The sequence below is a fragment of the Dendroctonus ponderosae genome, unplaced genomic scaffold (assembly GCF_020466585.1).
Source record: "Dendroctonus ponderosae isolate FM_Combo_2020 unplaced genomic scaffold, Dpon_F_20191213v2 Dpon_F_20191213_10, whole genome shotgun sequence".
Lineage (NCBI taxonomy): Eukaryota > Metazoa > Arthropoda > Insecta > Coleoptera > Curculionidae > Dendroctonus > Dendroctonus ponderosae.
This window is the reverse complement of record NW_026017111.1, coordinates 5,938,431-5,953,038: the sequence shown is the minus strand read 5'-3', so window position 1 is coordinate 5,953,038 and position 14,608 is coordinate 5,938,431. Positions and strand designations below refer to the sequence as shown.

The 14,608-nt window shown below is 45.8% G+C and overlaps 4 protein-coding genes across 5 annotated transcripts in view; 2 read left to right on the top strand and 2 right to left on the bottom strand.

Moving 5' to 3' along the window:
* Positions 1 to 7,533, top strand: part of LOC109543590 — a 12,950-nt gene extending 5,417 nt beyond the window's left edge. For both annotated transcript variants that reach the window (XM_048661831.1, XM_048661832.1), the window contains exons 2-22: positions 429 to 554; positions 612 to 789; positions 849 to 1,021; positions 1,072 to 1,353; positions 1,404 to 1,548; positions 1,606 to 1,736; positions 1,790 to 1,891; positions 1,962 to 2,156; positions 2,213 to 2,456; positions 2,511 to 2,708; positions 2,797 to 3,051; positions 3,109 to 3,260; positions 3,344 to 3,503; positions 3,556 to 3,708; positions 4,171 to 4,343; positions 4,396 to 4,714; positions 4,773 to 5,009; positions 5,063 to 5,239; positions 5,362 to 5,638; positions 5,693 to 5,966; positions 6,014 to 7,533. In XM_048661831.1, coding sequence (XP_048517788.1) covers positions 479 to 554; positions 612 to 789; positions 849 to 1,021; positions 1,072 to 1,353; positions 1,404 to 1,548; positions 1,606 to 1,736; positions 1,790 to 1,891; positions 1,962 to 2,156; positions 2,213 to 2,456; positions 2,511 to 2,708; positions 2,797 to 3,051; positions 3,109 to 3,260; positions 3,344 to 3,503; positions 3,556 to 3,708; positions 4,171 to 4,343; positions 4,396 to 4,714; positions 4,773 to 5,009; positions 5,063 to 5,239; positions 5,362 to 5,638; positions 5,693 to 5,966; positions 6,014 to 6,258 — 4,146 coding nt within the window. In that variant the 5' untranslated portion in view covers positions 429 to 478 and the 3' untranslated portion in view covers positions 6,259 to 7,533. The remainder of the gene's footprint in view (positions 1 to 428; positions 555 to 611; positions 790 to 848; positions 1,022 to 1,071; positions 1,354 to 1,403; positions 1,549 to 1,605; positions 1,737 to 1,789; positions 1,892 to 1,961; positions 2,157 to 2,212; positions 2,457 to 2,510; positions 2,709 to 2,796; positions 3,052 to 3,108; positions 3,261 to 3,343; positions 3,504 to 3,555; positions 3,709 to 4,170; positions 4,344 to 4,395; positions 4,715 to 4,772; positions 5,010 to 5,062; positions 5,240 to 5,361; positions 5,639 to 5,692; positions 5,967 to 6,013) is intronic.
* LOC109543592 (farnesyl pyrophosphate synthase) overlaps positions 1 to 8,275 on the bottom strand; it is a 23,042-nt gene extending 14,767 nt beyond the window's left edge. Inside the window, exon 1 of the mRNA XM_048661833.1 lies at positions 8,103 to 8,275. The gene's annotated coding sequence lies outside the window, so the exon portion shown is untranslated. The remainder of the gene's footprint in view (positions 1 to 8,102) is intronic.
* On the top strand, positions 7,864 to 11,160 carry LOC109543591 (CWF19-like protein 1). The gene is made up of 9 exons (XM_019913384.2): positions 7,864 to 8,087; positions 9,142 to 9,302; positions 9,353 to 9,457; positions 9,512 to 9,720; positions 9,774 to 9,945; positions 10,006 to 10,155; positions 10,206 to 10,418; positions 10,472 to 10,710; positions 10,773 to 11,160. Exons 1-9 carry the CDS (start codon positions 8,068 to 8,070, stop codon positions 11,076 to 11,078), a joined length of 1,575 nt encoding a protein of 524 aa, XP_019768943.2. The 5' UTR covers positions 7,864 to 8,067; the 3' UTR covers positions 11,079 to 11,160.
* Positions 11,161 to 12,440: 1,280 nt separating this feature from the next.
* Positions 12,441 to 14,608, bottom strand: part of LOC109543567 (Down syndrome cell adhesion molecule-like protein Dscam2) — a 92,407-nt gene continuing 90,239 nt past the window's right edge. The window contains exons 31-36 of the mRNA XM_019913350.2: positions 14,126 to 14,460; positions 13,857 to 13,929; positions 13,598 to 13,750; positions 13,316 to 13,529; positions 13,075 to 13,177; positions 12,441 to 13,004 (exon numbers count right to left, since the gene is read on the bottom strand). Coding sequence (XP_019768909.2) covers positions 12,972 to 13,004; positions 13,075 to 13,177; positions 13,316 to 13,529; positions 13,598 to 13,750; positions 13,857 to 13,929; positions 14,126 to 14,460 — 911 coding nt within the window. The 3' untranslated portion in view covers positions 12,441 to 12,971. The remainder of the gene's footprint in view (positions 13,005 to 13,074; positions 13,178 to 13,315; positions 13,530 to 13,597; positions 13,751 to 13,856; positions 13,930 to 14,125; positions 14,461 to 14,608) is intronic.

The following is a 14,608-nucleotide window of genomic DNA, read 5'->3' as shown; positions in this document are numbered from 1 at the left end:
ATTAAAACAGACACTTATTTTGTTCAGCGAATCCAAAAATGCAATAATATACAGGACATTCCATTAAAAAAAACGCAACTTTGATACCTTTAGAGCCTTTGGGACACCCTGTACATTACAAAAATATTTTTGACATGTGCGCTCGGTAGGCGTCGGACAATTCATAAAATAATACTTTATAAAAATCAAACGGTTTAGTCGCAAACTTCCGTGCCGTATGGCGTGAATAACCCTGTATATGTAGAGTATGAAACCTTCACGTTGCTGCCTGTTCCAGATTAGAAGTTACGAATTTTTGAATCTTGTAGAGAAACAGCCATTTTTGAGAAAACATTTTTTTTGAAGATTTTGACCACGTGGGCACTTTTTTCTATATCTAGCAAACGAAAATTCCAACTATTTCACATTGAACCAATGTCCATTTCCAGATCAAGAAGTATGTCCAGATAGTCCTTGCTAATAGTCCAGGAAATTCAAAATGAAAAGTTACCCCTACGTTCCCAGCATGGTGCAAGCGATCACTGTCCTTACGGTATTGAAAATGATGACCAAAGGTCAGTAGCAATTCGCACCTTTGTCCAGTCGAAGTTTCCATTCCTGCAATTTTCCAGCACAAACTTCTTGTGGATCGGGCTCAATGAATGGCAAAATCCTCTACGAGAGGCTGCCCAACATCCAGCTGCAGGGGCTGGACGATGACGTGGTCAAAGACAGTGCCCCGCCCTTCATGGTGCTGGAAAAGTGCCAGGACCTGTGCATGCGTGACCGTTCCTCAAACAACATCGTTCGGTAGGTTGGCGCATTTCACAGGCCCCGCCCCCAATGTTGCCTATTGGTCTTGCTTGCAGCCAATGTGCCTCCTTTGACTTCCAACCGGGCAGCCGAATAGCTACATATACCGGGGACACTCAATATGAAGAGAGCACTTGCTACTTAACTGGGGAACAGTCCAGGCCGGAAGGCCTGGGCACTTTGATATTGGCCCCCAACAGCATTCACTTTACCGAAGTGTGCATCACTTGTAAGTAATACAATCAAGATTGGCTGAGGCTCAAAGTATTTGTGTTGCAGCCAATCGGCCTGATCGCGAGTGCCCGAACCGGCGCTACATCTTCGAGAGGCACCCGAGGAAGAGGCTCAAACTGCCAGCAACCGACATTAAAGAGATGAACGCAAACAATAGGAGCGAATGCGAAGACAAGTGCCTGAATGAGTTCAGTTTTGTGTGCCGCTCGGCCACCTTCGATATGGGCATGAGGACTTGCACTTTGAGCCGATTCACTCGTAGGACGCATCCAGAACTGGTGGAGGACGATCCGGAGAGCGACTATCTGGAAAACACCTGCCTGAACGGTAACAATTTGTCGACCTAGTGAAACTTTGCATAAAATCGTCGATTTCAGCGGAGCGCCGCTGCGACGGACTGGCCGTGTTCATCAAGGAGGAAAACAAGCGACTAGGAGGACCGTTTGAGGTGGATTTGTTCACTAACCTCACCTTGGAGGACTGCCAGGCCATGTGTGTGAGGGCTGAGAAGTATTTGTGCAGGTAATCAACCAATGAAAGTCCTTGATGGGAATGACAACAGTTCTTTTCTATGCTTAGGTCAATAGAGTATGATGAAATGACCAAACAGTGCACTCTGTCCGAAGAGGACTCGATTTCGCAAAAGGACGATCTGGGCGTGGCCAGCAGCCCAACCCATCATTTCTTCGACTTTGTCTGCCTGGATAGCCGTAAGTGAGTGTTAGGGGGTGCCAAATCTTTCTTAAAAAGTTCATTTTGCCAGCTCGCGGATCAGAGTATCCAGATAATTCGGTGACTTCGCATTTGTTCGCTGGGAAGAAGCTGGATACGGCCTTTCAACGCTACAGGAACAGTCGATTAGGGGGTGAGTTTAGGATGATCAATGCAAATGAATACAAAAGGATTATTGTTATATTGACAATGTGATTGCATAGGGGAACATCACTCGGAAATATCCGGCCGATCGCTCAGCGAGTGCTTGGACGAGTGTCTACGACAGCCCAGCTTCCAGTGCCGCTCAGCTGAGTACAGCGAACGCTATCGCACCTGTAGACTCACCAGGTACAACCAGAGGGATGGAATGCGGATTATTTACGACGCCGATTACGATTACTACGAGAATCTGATGTGTGAGTAACCCGCAATGAGGTAGTGAGGGCAATCGCAGTAATTCTTGTTGAAATAGTGGGGGGTGAAGGCGAGAGCTCAGGGGGCAGACCGGGGGAAAGTTACCCAGCAGGTGGCCACTCTGGAGGAGGAGGAGGAGGCGGCGGAGGGAGGTACCCAGCCAGTGGAGGGCGGTATCCAGTGACGTCTGGCAGCAGATACCCGCCGCCCAGTGGCGGCGGCGGCGGCGGTGGCGCCGACTACGATGACCGGCTGCCAGCTCGAAGGCCCGCGTACAGCGACAGGTATCCAGATGAGGAGAGGTGCGCTTGAACACCAAGTAAAGAGAGGAAGTTGCCACGAATTGCTTTATTTAGGTACCCAACTAGGCCCGATCGGTACCCGGCAGAGCCAGGACGGTACCCGCCAGAGCCAGGACGGTACCCGCCAGCCTCCCGATACCCTCAGGAGGACAGGGACAGATACCCAGCCTACCCGCCTTCCAGTGGCGGCCCATTGTATCCTCGACCTAGGCCTAGCTATGGGGGCGGCAGCCGATACCCGGAAGGGGAAAGGTAGGCGTTTTTTTAGCTTGGCTAAGCTGACTCAAGTTGTCTCAGCTGGCGTGTTCTTGACTGTTCTACTAAGCTTGACTAATTCCAGATATGGCAGCAGATACGGGGATAGATACGACTACAGACACGATAGTCTCTATGGCGACCGCATGGGGGATAGAGATCGGTTTTACGCTATTGACAGATACCCTCCAGGGGTGGCCGATCGGGACCGTTACGGTTATAACGAGCGAGATCGATACAGTGGTGGCGATAGAAGTCGGTACTCCCCCTCTGGCGGTTATAACAGCCGGTTTGAGGGCGACGACAGGTTTACGTCGCGCTATGGAGGCTCTGGAACCCGGTAAGTTTGACCTGTTTATTTGAATACATTCAATTGTCTAGAATATTCGGTTTGAAGGCACGGGAACCGCTTCAATGACCGCTACTCTGGAAACCGGTTTGGTGCAGGCGGGGGTGGAACCCGCTACGACACCAACAGATACGACTACTACGGCGACGACAGAGATGGAGACAGCAGGTGGTTCTCGCGGCCCGACAGGCGCCCTTTGGGTAAGCTGTTTGCCGATGGGCTAGTAACTCAATTATGTTGATAGAATAAGGCTTATCATTATGTTATTGGCGACTGGTTTCAGGCCGCCCAGTGGATAGTCGACCGCCCTACGAAAGGCCGGAGCGGCCGGGGTTTGAGGACAGGCCCTACGCTCCCAATCGCAGGCCGTATTCGCCGGGGCCCGATGGCCCCATTTACGACAGTTTTAACAGCGTCACCCCAGTCCGCCCCTTCAATACGCGGTAAATTATTAGAGAGTAACTAAAATGGGGTTTTTAATGCAGCCGGTTTTAGGTGCGAAGAAGGTGACAGCTTCAAGCAGATGGGCACCAGGCAGAGGGCGCGGAAGGAGTTTGTGCGCCGCACCGTTTTTGCGCCCTCCTTGAGCAGGTGCCAGCAGGAGTGCGTGGAAGAGAGGGCGTTCCTATGTAGGGCCTTTAATTACAAGTAAGATTTTATCGATTGTTCCACCCATTCTCCTTTCAATCCTTAAGGCGTTTCTTCTCAGGAGTTATGCTGCAAAATTTAAATTGTGATTTGGCTTTGCCTGCGCTTTTAAGCGACACTAACAGCAATAGAAACTAATTAAAAACGACGTGCAGTTGGTCTGCAACCGCATTTTTAGTAAGGGTAATGGCGCGTTACCAGGGAAACCGCAAGGTTAGATGACGCCAAGCTGTTGGGTAGGGACGGTTTGCACCGAAAACCTTCACAGTTCAAGTTGCGACATCGAAGCTGGTTGTGAGGTTCTTTTGCATCCGCGCTTGTTCCATATATTACTTAGCTTTTAATCATTTTCTTAGTTTATCCATCTGTTGAAATAGCTCGTTTTTCTCTGAAAAGCTGTTTGTTTGCCCCCCATCAAAGTCTGGAATGTACAGACTGTCCTAATACTCATTGGCTTTTCAGAGAAAGTGCAGCCGCAGGAGGGTACGAGAGCAGCAGAGAAAACTGCGAACTGAGCGACAGAGATAGCGCTGAGCTGGAAATGGGCAACGCCCAATATTTTGACAGCAATGGCAACTACGACTTCTACGAGCGAGCCATTGGACGGAATGGCGGTGATGATGACTGCCTGGACGGTAAGCCCCGCCCAAACCCCCGTAAAATCCATCAACCAACACTTCCTTTTAGTGAGTCAAGTTTGCAATGAGGATGGCATGGAGTTCACGTTGAGGACGCCCGAAGGCTTCTACGGGCGCATCTACAGCTACGGATTTTACGATCGATGTTTCTTCAGAGGCAACGGCGGGACTTCGAACGTGCTGAGAATCAGTGGCGCGCAGGGATATCCGGAGTGCGGCACTCAGCGCTATGGGGATACCATGACCAACATTGTAGTGGTGCAATTTAGCGACTTTGTGCAAACTGGCAAAGACAAGCGATTCAACTTGACGTGCCTGTTTAGGGGACCTGGGGAGGCAGTGGTGTCTTCCGGCTTCATCGGGGCAGGGTAAATTATTAACTTAGCTAAAGTCCTTAAGGGTAGAACAGGGTAGATTTGCTGTCAGGTCTGGCAGTCCGATCCCCATCGAGTACCTTCCAGCTGAAAACTCGCTCAGCTCCAAAGTGAGACTGATGATCCTCTACCAGGGCAGGCCCACAACTACCATCGCTGTAGGCGATCCTCTAACTTTCCGATTGGAGGCCCAAGATGGGTACAACTATGTGACGGATATTTTCGCAACCAATGTCGTAGCTAGAGATCCTTACTCGGGGCGCTCAGTGCAGCTGATTGATCGGTTTGGGTAAGTCCACCATTCAAAGGTAAAAACTGTCTTAACTTGTGAATCTTTTCCAGATGTCCAGTGGATAGTTTCGTGTTCCCCGAGCTGGACAAAGGAAGAAGCGGCGATAGTTTGGAAGCTCGTTTCAATGCCTTCAAAATTCCCGAGTCCAATTTTCTGGTGTTTGAAGCCACGGTCCGGACCTGTAGGGATGGATGCCAACCTGCCTACTGCCAAACAGGAACCGGACGGTAAGCACAGTCTCTCCCAAGCGAATCTCAGAGCAAGACGATAACAATAGATAGACGGCGCTTGAAACATAATGGATAATCAAGGACGTTCAGGTTACATTTAAATTAAAAAAATATTTTAGGTCTGAGCCCTCATTTGGGCGGCGTAGGCGCTCCCTCAACGCCACCCAGGTGGAGAACTCCACTTCAGATCAACTGCCCACGCCTCAGCCTCTCAAAGCGAATCAAGCAACAGCAGCTGCTAAACCGCAGCAGCTCAAAACTCCGCCCAAAGAGTCCACCATTGTGCTGCTGAAGACCGAGGTGGAACCGAAAAACGCCCTGGAAGGAGGCATTAAAGTAACCAGCGCCGATAAGAGTCCAGAAGAAGAACCGGAGTTTGTGCGGGAGATGATTGAGGTGAGAATCGAGAGCGGTTGTACTTTGAATTACATGCTGGTTTAACTGCTGTAGGTCTTCGACTCACGGGAGGAGATGCCCCAGGCGCGGATCGCCGAGCCTGCGCCAGATGTGGTTTGCTTGCGCCCAGGAGAATACCACGGGCTTATTGGGGCTGTTTTCGCTCTAGTTGCCATCCTCCTCACCGCCTCTTTGCTAGCCGGTTTGGCCTATAGGAAGTACTGGCTGGTGATGAGGAAAAACATGATAGCGGACCGGATCTCCTCCTCAAATTTCTCATCGGCCCCATCCTATCCGACCACCAGGAGCAGCGCGGGGCTTTCTCAAGGCAAGCCTTCCATTTGCTCCAGTGACATCGTGTAAAATTTCCCATAGGTGTTTCAGCTTTCGGCACAATGATTCAAAAGCCGTTCTCCAACTTCAGCGTTGCAAGGGCGACCAACTTTCCCATCATCCCCAAAGTGTCCGATCACTTTGATTCGCCGGGCGCTGCCCCTGGGGGTCCGTTTGAGGACCCCAGCGAGCCCATCTATACCGACCCCTCGTTGTTTGAGAGGTCGCGCAGCCTGAGGAGCATCGCCGTTTCGGCGAAACGTCGAATATCGGCCGAAAGGCAATAGGGAGGAGGTTGGAGTTAGGCCATATGTTTCGTAACAAGTAACCGCTAAACTTTTTTAAATAGAAAAATTATTTTATGCTCTTGTATATGTTGATAAGGTTAAGCAGTATATTTAGAAACAATTGGGCAGAGGGTGATGGGCGCATACCAATGTTTCCACCAAGCCGCCCAGACAAAAAAAGTTTGTTACGATCACCCTGAAAGCCCTTAGTGTTTAGTGTATCCATTAGAGTAGTTCATAATTTTAGTCGTACACTGTGCATTTGTTCCACTGCCGTAATTCCAGTTTTTCACTGTTTTGTCGCTTTTTGTACGCTCATATGCTGAGAATGTGATTTATAAAGGGAATAATAGTGGGCTGCCACTGGTTGATTTAGTTTTAGAAAAGAATGGCGGCTTTAGAGGTTCACATATGAAAAATTATATAACCTAAGGCTTATTTAATACAGGGTGTTTAAGGCAGGAATGATCCCAAGATTCAAGGGGGTGGAGCTAGAAAATTCAGTACTGTTTCCTTTCCGAGAGGAAAACGATTTCTGGTTTGCTTCGTGAAGAAAAAACGAGACGATTTTCTGAAGAAACAGATCGAGAAGCCAGCTTTATTCAGCAAGTCTCTAAACTCTCACATTATGGTTAAAAAATCTAGCCAAGAATCTTTTTCCATAGCTAAGTTAGGTCTGGTTTCACCCTTTTATCCCCTTAATGAACAATGATCGTTTCCGATTAGCCACTCTTTAGGTATAGAAAGATTAAGCTATCCACTTTGAGCACCACTTAGTCCTGCAATATCTATATAATTATCACCCTGTATATAAAGATTTTTTTCATTTAATAAACATAAAATTGCGTTAGAATTAGGCCATTTGGCTTCAGGCACATTTTTAATGATACAACCCGGCCCCCAAACGGACCGCTTATGGTGAAAAACATTTTTATCGAATTTATGGGTTTAAGGTAATGCGCTGCTTGAAGGAAGAGCTGGAATTATCATAATTAAACGTAAACTGCGAGTTTGTGCAGGTATGATGATTGTTTAGGTTGTAGGTGGTAAAATAAGCCACTACAGGGAACTACTAGAGTTTTAGGGGCCCGCAGCGACTGACGAAAGAGTTGGAACATTTTGACAATCTGGAACACAGTCTTTGTCTTTTGGACGCTATTTTAAATGGAGTTAGTCAGGGATTTAATAGTATGTACCTTAGAAAACTTCCAACGGATTAAAATGGATTATGTCAGTTAAAAAAACTGTTTAACACTGCAAAGAAATTAAATTCAAGAACGCAGTCGGAGTTGTTTTTTTACGTGCACATGCACTGTTGCCGCTTTCATGGTTAATCGTAGATTCTCACTTGAGTCAGTATTGGACATGGACACAGCTTTGGGTTTAAAACGCAATATTTTTTTAAGAAAATTGCTTTAATTAAAAAAATTAAACAAATTTAGAAAGCAGATATAGCTTTAAAAAATTTTGGTAAATTCAACAGCCCTATGTTCTATCCTGCTTTTTTGTGAATTTGCTGACAGAGATACTACATAACGAGATTATTTGGATGTTTGTCCAGTCAGCTCGAGAGTAAAAACGGCGCATGTTGGCAACGCCCTAAGCAACTTGTTAGAATTGTCGCTGTCAGTAAAGAGACCTATAAACTAACCTATAACCTCAAAAAATTGCAGTCTTTTTGGGGCCTCTGACGGTCATTTTCCTTTACAGGGGTTAGTTTTGAGGACTGAATCAAAATTATCTGCCCTTATTTGATGTTTTATTGAGTTGGGCTTTGATGTGGTTGGCAGAACAGTTTAAAGTTGGATCATGGGGGAAAAAGTAAAAATGTAAGTAAAACTCACTGTGTAGGTCTGCAAGTGGTTCTCCTTGGGGTAGTGAGTAGTCTGTGCCTTCGGACGGGGACACTACGTTAGTATTTCCTGATGGTTTTCCCGTTAAAGACACCGGAACTTAACGGGCGCGCACACGATATTAATAGTAGCGTTGATGGCGCCAGTGCATTCACAAAAATGTCCACAAACAAATAGTGGCGTTATCTTTGCGGAATCTGAACAATTTTCCAGGTTTTCCACTTGTTTGAACTTGGTATACAGGGTGATTCAAAATTGGCGTCATTCCTCTGGAGGTGTTGTCTGGCGCTGTTATGGGAGTACAGAAAAAATAATAAAATAAATTAATTGTTATTAAAAACTGAGAAATTTGCAAAAAACTATATCAGAAATACGGCAGCAAGGTTTTTGAAGGTAATCAGCCTAATTAACATTGCGCAAATACCTGTTGCTTCGTAATTATTTAAAACTCCGGTAACCATGGAATTATACAGACTGACAATAAGATAGACAAGGATAAACGGTAAATTCAACAAGATTTGTTGACGAAATGTCAACCTGTTCTCATAACCTCGAATATGGGTGTTTATAAATAAACCCTACAACACCAAACATTTGAATGGTTAACTTAGTTAGTTAGATAACTTTTTTGATATCAAAAATTTTCGTAAATTGAAGCAAAAATCGTAATTTTTCTTTTTGAATGTTTAAGTATTCAAATATGCTACCAATTAAGCATGGAACCATTTCAAAATAATGCTTAATAACAAAGTTGAAATTCGATATTCAACTGTTAATATCTTCTAGAAATTTTCGAAAACAAAATTTTCGATATTTTTCTCGTACTCTTCAAGAGAGCCTCTATCACCCCTTAAAAGGAATGACGCCAATTTTGAATCACCCTGTATACTGAGGAAAAATCCCACTGTTTGCATGCATTAGGTACTTGAATTTGAAACTTGAAAAACTATCTCAATCTTGAACATTGACCAGGCTCTTAATATAAGTGATTTTGAATTAGTCACTTCACGCTCAAGTGTATATTTTGTAGATTATTCTGCGGAGACGTGGAGGGCAGATTCAACACTCTATTCAAGAGGGTGGAAACAATCAACAGCAAGTCTGGCCCTTTTGATCTGTTGCTGTGCGTGGGGAATTTTTTTGGGGTCAACAACAAGGAGTTTGGTCCCTATAGGCTGGGGGACAAAAAGGGTTAAATATACAGCGTTTTCGCACTGCTCCTCCTAATGTGTTTGTCTTAGTTCCTATTCCGACTTACATCTTGGGCCCCACCAATCAAGACCAGCTTGCCGAGTTTCCCAAAGAAGAGGCCGATTTTGAGTTGTGCCCCAATGTCTACTATCTCGGTATGAAACAGCAGGAGTTTCCATCAAGGAAAGTTTCACCGGTGTTTCTTGCAGGCAAAAGGGGCATTTACAACGACAGCAAAGGCCTGAAAGTGGCCTATCTTAGCGGGCTGGTTTGTTCGGGGGACAAAAATAAGTGGAACTACGACGAGAGCGATGTGTCTGACTTGTGCGACGTTGCCCTAAAGGGCAGCCCCTCGTTTAGGGGCGTTGATGTTCTGCTCACCTCGCAGTGGCCCGCAGGGATCGTTGATAGAGGCAAAGTTGGTTGATAAACCCCAATTAGTTTTTTCAACATTGTCCGGGTTTGTTTAAGGTCAATGTCGCTGAAGCCGCGCAGAGTGAGCACATCAGCTATCTCATTATGAAACTGAAGCCACGCTATGTGGTCAGCGGGCTCGAGGGCGTGTTCTACGAAAGGGCGCCCTTCCGGTGCCCCAATCTAGGAGATCACGACACCACCTTTGAAACGGTCACCAGGTTTATAGGTGGGTGGCTAATTAAAACTCCAAATGGAAAAAGTGCGAGCTAAATATCGCTCGTTATAGGGCTGGCCCGAGTGGGGAATCCAAGCAAAGACAAGTGGATCTACGCCTTGAGTGTTACGCCACTGAATAAAATGAAGATTGCCGAGCTGCTCCAGAAGACCACCGATGAGACTGAGTGTCCCTTTGCGATAGACGAGCTGGAAAGCAAAGGTAAGTGACTACTTCTGCTTAGTTTAATTTTGAAATTCGCACCTTTCTAGTATTCAAAACCAAGAAAAGGAAAGGCGACATTCCCAGTCAGTACTTCTACGACATGAACGCCTCTATGGAAGATGAGAAGAGGAAGCAAAGGCCGAAGAGGCAACGAGTGGAATTCGACCAAGCTAAGTGCTGGTTTTGCCTGGCAAGCCCTTCGGTGGAGAAGCACTTGGTTATCACTGTAGGCGAAAGCTGCTATCTGACTTTAGCCAAAGGTATATTGCTCTTCCGGGATTCCTGGTGGGATTAACAAGCAGCTGTTTCGCAGGTGGAATGGTGCCTGAACACTTTCTCATCTGTCCAATGGAGCATTTCCAGAACACCTTGGCGTGTTCGGAGGAAATCAGACAAGAAATGGCCCAATTCAAGGAGGCCATTCGCAAGTTTTACCATCGAAAGGACACAGTGCCGGTCTTTTTCGAGAGAAACTACAAAACCTCACACATGCAGCTCCAGGCTGTTCCCATTCCTCAACAGGCTACGCGCGAACTAAAGGACATATTCCTGGTGAGTTTATCGTTTTTGCCCGTTAATGCTACAAAGTTTGAACATTATTTTTATTCTTTTAGGATGAGTCGGAGGCCCAAGGATGCCGGCTGGAAGAACTCGAGTCGCACAGTCGTTTGGATCAAGTGGTTCCGCCCAAAACGCCCTACTTTACTGTAGAGCTGCCCGACGGGCAAACGCTCTACACGAAAATCCAGGGCTCCATGAATTTCCCCTTGAGTTTCGGGCGGGAAGTGTTGGCTTCCGGGCCTGTGCTGGATATGCCCGATAGAGTGGAATACCGGGATTGTCTGATCGATAGAAGTGCAGAGGAAGAGTTGGTGGCCCGGATCCGAACGGATTTTGAGCCCTTTGATTTCACCCAGTAAGGGTAATTCAGATGCGGAATATGCCGGATAAATTTCACAGCATTTTCACGTTTTATTTTAATAAATACATAATTTTAAAAAGTATTGGTGTTTGATTTCGTTTGTCCTTCAAGCTACTGCAAGTTTCAAAATGTTTATTAGTCAAACATGCGGTTTACTAACCGTCCAAGGAAATATCAGCTCTCAACCAAAGTGTAGACGGTCGTAGTGCTTTTCATTTGCGTGACATTGCACGTTATGCTGAAAGTGTCCCAAAAGTGCGATTTTCGAGGCGTTTACACTGTGACTTTGCCTACAAACCAACCTCGCAAAAGTCACATTCTGGCGTTGGGTTTGATTGCATTGCGTTTAGACTGTGACTGCATTCATATGAAAAACATTAAATTGATCACAGTCTATGCTAGTTTGCGAATAAAGGTGCTCAGAATGTGATCTTTAAAAAACTGACGGTCACATTCACAACGCCAAATTTTGCCCAAAAAAGCTACAAAATTTAGATGCAATTAAGTTGTCCTAAAAGTGCGATTTTCGAGGCGTTTATACTGTGACTTTGCCTACAAACCAACCTCGAAAAAGTCATATTCTGCAGTTGGGTTTAATTGGGTTGCGTTTAGAATGTGACTGCATGCATAAGAAAAGCATTAAGTTGATCACGGTCTATGCGAGTTTTCGAAAAAAGGTGTTCAGAATGTGATCTTATGAAAACTGACGGTCACATTCACAACGCCACATTTTGACCAGAAGAAGCAACAGCATTTACTTCTAAGTTGTCCCAGAATGGCGATTTTGGATGCGTTTATACTGTGACTTTGCCTACAAACCAACCTCGCAAAAGTCACATTCTGGTGTTGGGTTTGATTGCATTGCGTTTAGACTGTGACTGCATCCATATGAAAAACATTAAGTTGATCACAGTCTATGCTAGTTTGCAAATAAAGGTGCTCAGAATGTGATCCTTTGAAAACTGACGGTCACATTCACGACGCCAAATTTTGAAAATTTAAATGAAGTTAAGTTGTCCCAAAAGTGCCAGTTTCGAGGCGTTTACACTGTGACTTTGCCTACAAACCATCTTCGCAAAAGTCACATTCTGGCGTTGGGTTTGATTGGGTTGCGTTTAGACTGTGACTGCATCCATATGAAAAGCATTAAGTTGATCACAGTCTATGCTAGTTTGCAAAAAAGGTGCTCAGAATGTGATCTTATGGAAACTGTCGGTCACATTCACGACGCCAAATTTTGCCCAGAAAAAGCAAGAAAATTTACGTGCAATTAAGGTGTGGCAAAAGTCCGATTTTCGAGCCGTTTATTAATTTTTTTAGAGAGTTTTGATTACATACCTGGAGCAATAAAACCATCATGTACTAACATGTTCTTTAATTTCTTACAATTAACAGTTTCTTTAGTTACAGTAATAAAAAGATAATAACTCTTAGAAATCTACAGACCAGTCATTTCGATTTGATAGGGAGAGTGAGAGAGAGTACCGACGTAGAGTGGGTGATGAATTGTAAAGTGACTTGATTATCTATATATAAAGTGATTTTGTTTGACACATTTAGACGTGAAAGATGCTACCTTGTAATCAAGGGCCATAGTGAGGACGAAAGGGTCATCAAAAAGGTCATGCAGTTTTTCCCCACTTTCAGCCCTCAAAGTGATACTTTTATACCAGCCCTATAGTTAGTTACCTTATGCATTATCTATATGGTACAAAAATCACCGATATTCTCTATACATATTATATAAAACTATGAAAACTCAATTTATATTCAACAAATCGCTTCATGGCGTTCAATCCTAAAGGCTTCGAGTTACATCCTCCTAAAGGAATTCGCCAGATTTGGCACGCCAGTTAATGTCGTTTTTTTTGGCAACTTTAAGGGTTTGCTGCTATTGAAACCGTTGCAGATTGGATTCTTGCTTCTAAATTTCACAAATAAAAATGAAAATTTGAGGGTGTAAGTCTATGGGTATCAGTGGCTATATTTCACACATTAATCTGGAAAGCCTCTCTGGTGAGCTTCGACGAGCCGCGCGCTTTGTGGCTCTTCTCGTATTCGGCGTCCGAGAAATCTCGCAAGCTGACGTCGGAAAATCTAGAAGAACAAGTCCTCTATTCTATACTCTCTATAAGACATTAATAGAGGACTTGGTCTTGCCTTCTTTGCAAAACCAAGTGCGGTCTCGGACTCCCATTGAAACCAAAATATCCCTCAAAGAACTGTAAATCTCACCTAGTAGGGGGATGAATTCGCTCATTGAAACTAGGCGCATGTGATATACTAAAGGTAGTTTCGTCGTTGTGGCTGGAATATCCGCTGGAAGAACGCACATGCCTCAACCCCTTAGCGCTGCCCTTTCCCTTGCCCTTTCGCGTGTTGTAGGGCTTGCGTCCTACGCTCCCCGAGGGCGGCGACTCGGACGACGTAGACGATCCCTCCGCCCCACCTGGAAGCATGTCTTTTCTGATTCATACACAGCGTGTCCCAGAAAGTGGCTAGTGAAATGTTAAGTACCTCGCATGCGATGCCCGAAGGACACCAACTCCTGGCTGGCCGCCCGCCCATCCCCATCCGAGTCCGAGCCCAACGTGTCGTACTCTGAAATAGGCAGGTGGAGCGTTAGAATCTTCTTCACCTCTGAGTCGGTGCTGCCCAGATTATCAGACTCTGAAATTTGGATGTGCCAGATATTTGCCAAGGAGTCAATTTAAGGGGCAATAAACCACTGGAAGTCTTCAAATGTATGCCTCAAGCCCCGCCTGTTCCCCATTACCTTGACTTTCCGAGTGGGGGTCGCGCAGCCTGCCTCCTTTTCTCCGCACCTTTGTGTACTCTGGCTCCTTATTCTGCAACAACAAGGCGCAATGATGCAACTTCGGGTCTTTACAGGCTGTGCGGAACTGAAGACAACCACTATTGCTAATCTACATATACTCGTGTTGCTGTCCTCGTTCCGAACACCCTCCATGTGCAAGTGGGCGGAGTGTGAGCGCACGAATCTCTCTCGACCAACCATGCAAAACACAACGAAAACTCACTTACATGTCCTAACTTAAACTTATCACTAGGTGGTGGTTTTACGTCATGATAAACAAAAGACCCGCGTACCGAATGGTACGGTCCGCTGTAGACGTTGCCGCTGTAGGAGCTTTCGCTGTAGGCCGGCTTGGAGAGCTGAAAGGTGGCGTATGGGCAAATGTCTTCGATGTAGTCGGAGGACTCGGCTTTGTACGTGTCGTCCACGTCAAGAGGCTGGGGACCGCGACCCACTCGTACCGCCAGGTACTGCTGATCGCGGTTCTGCTTGTTCTGGATCTGGGCCAATGAGGGCGACTCGCCCATCGACTGGTTCTGTCCGCTGCGCTCAGCCAGGCGCTCTGAAACCCACAAGAATTAGCATCCTGAATGCGCTTAAGAGTCAGCAAAAGTTCAACTTTAAAGCACAGCTCAGATAGCATTTGATATTCTATAAATATCCCAGAATGTTCAAAAAATATACAGAACATTGCGGGAATATCCTGGGAA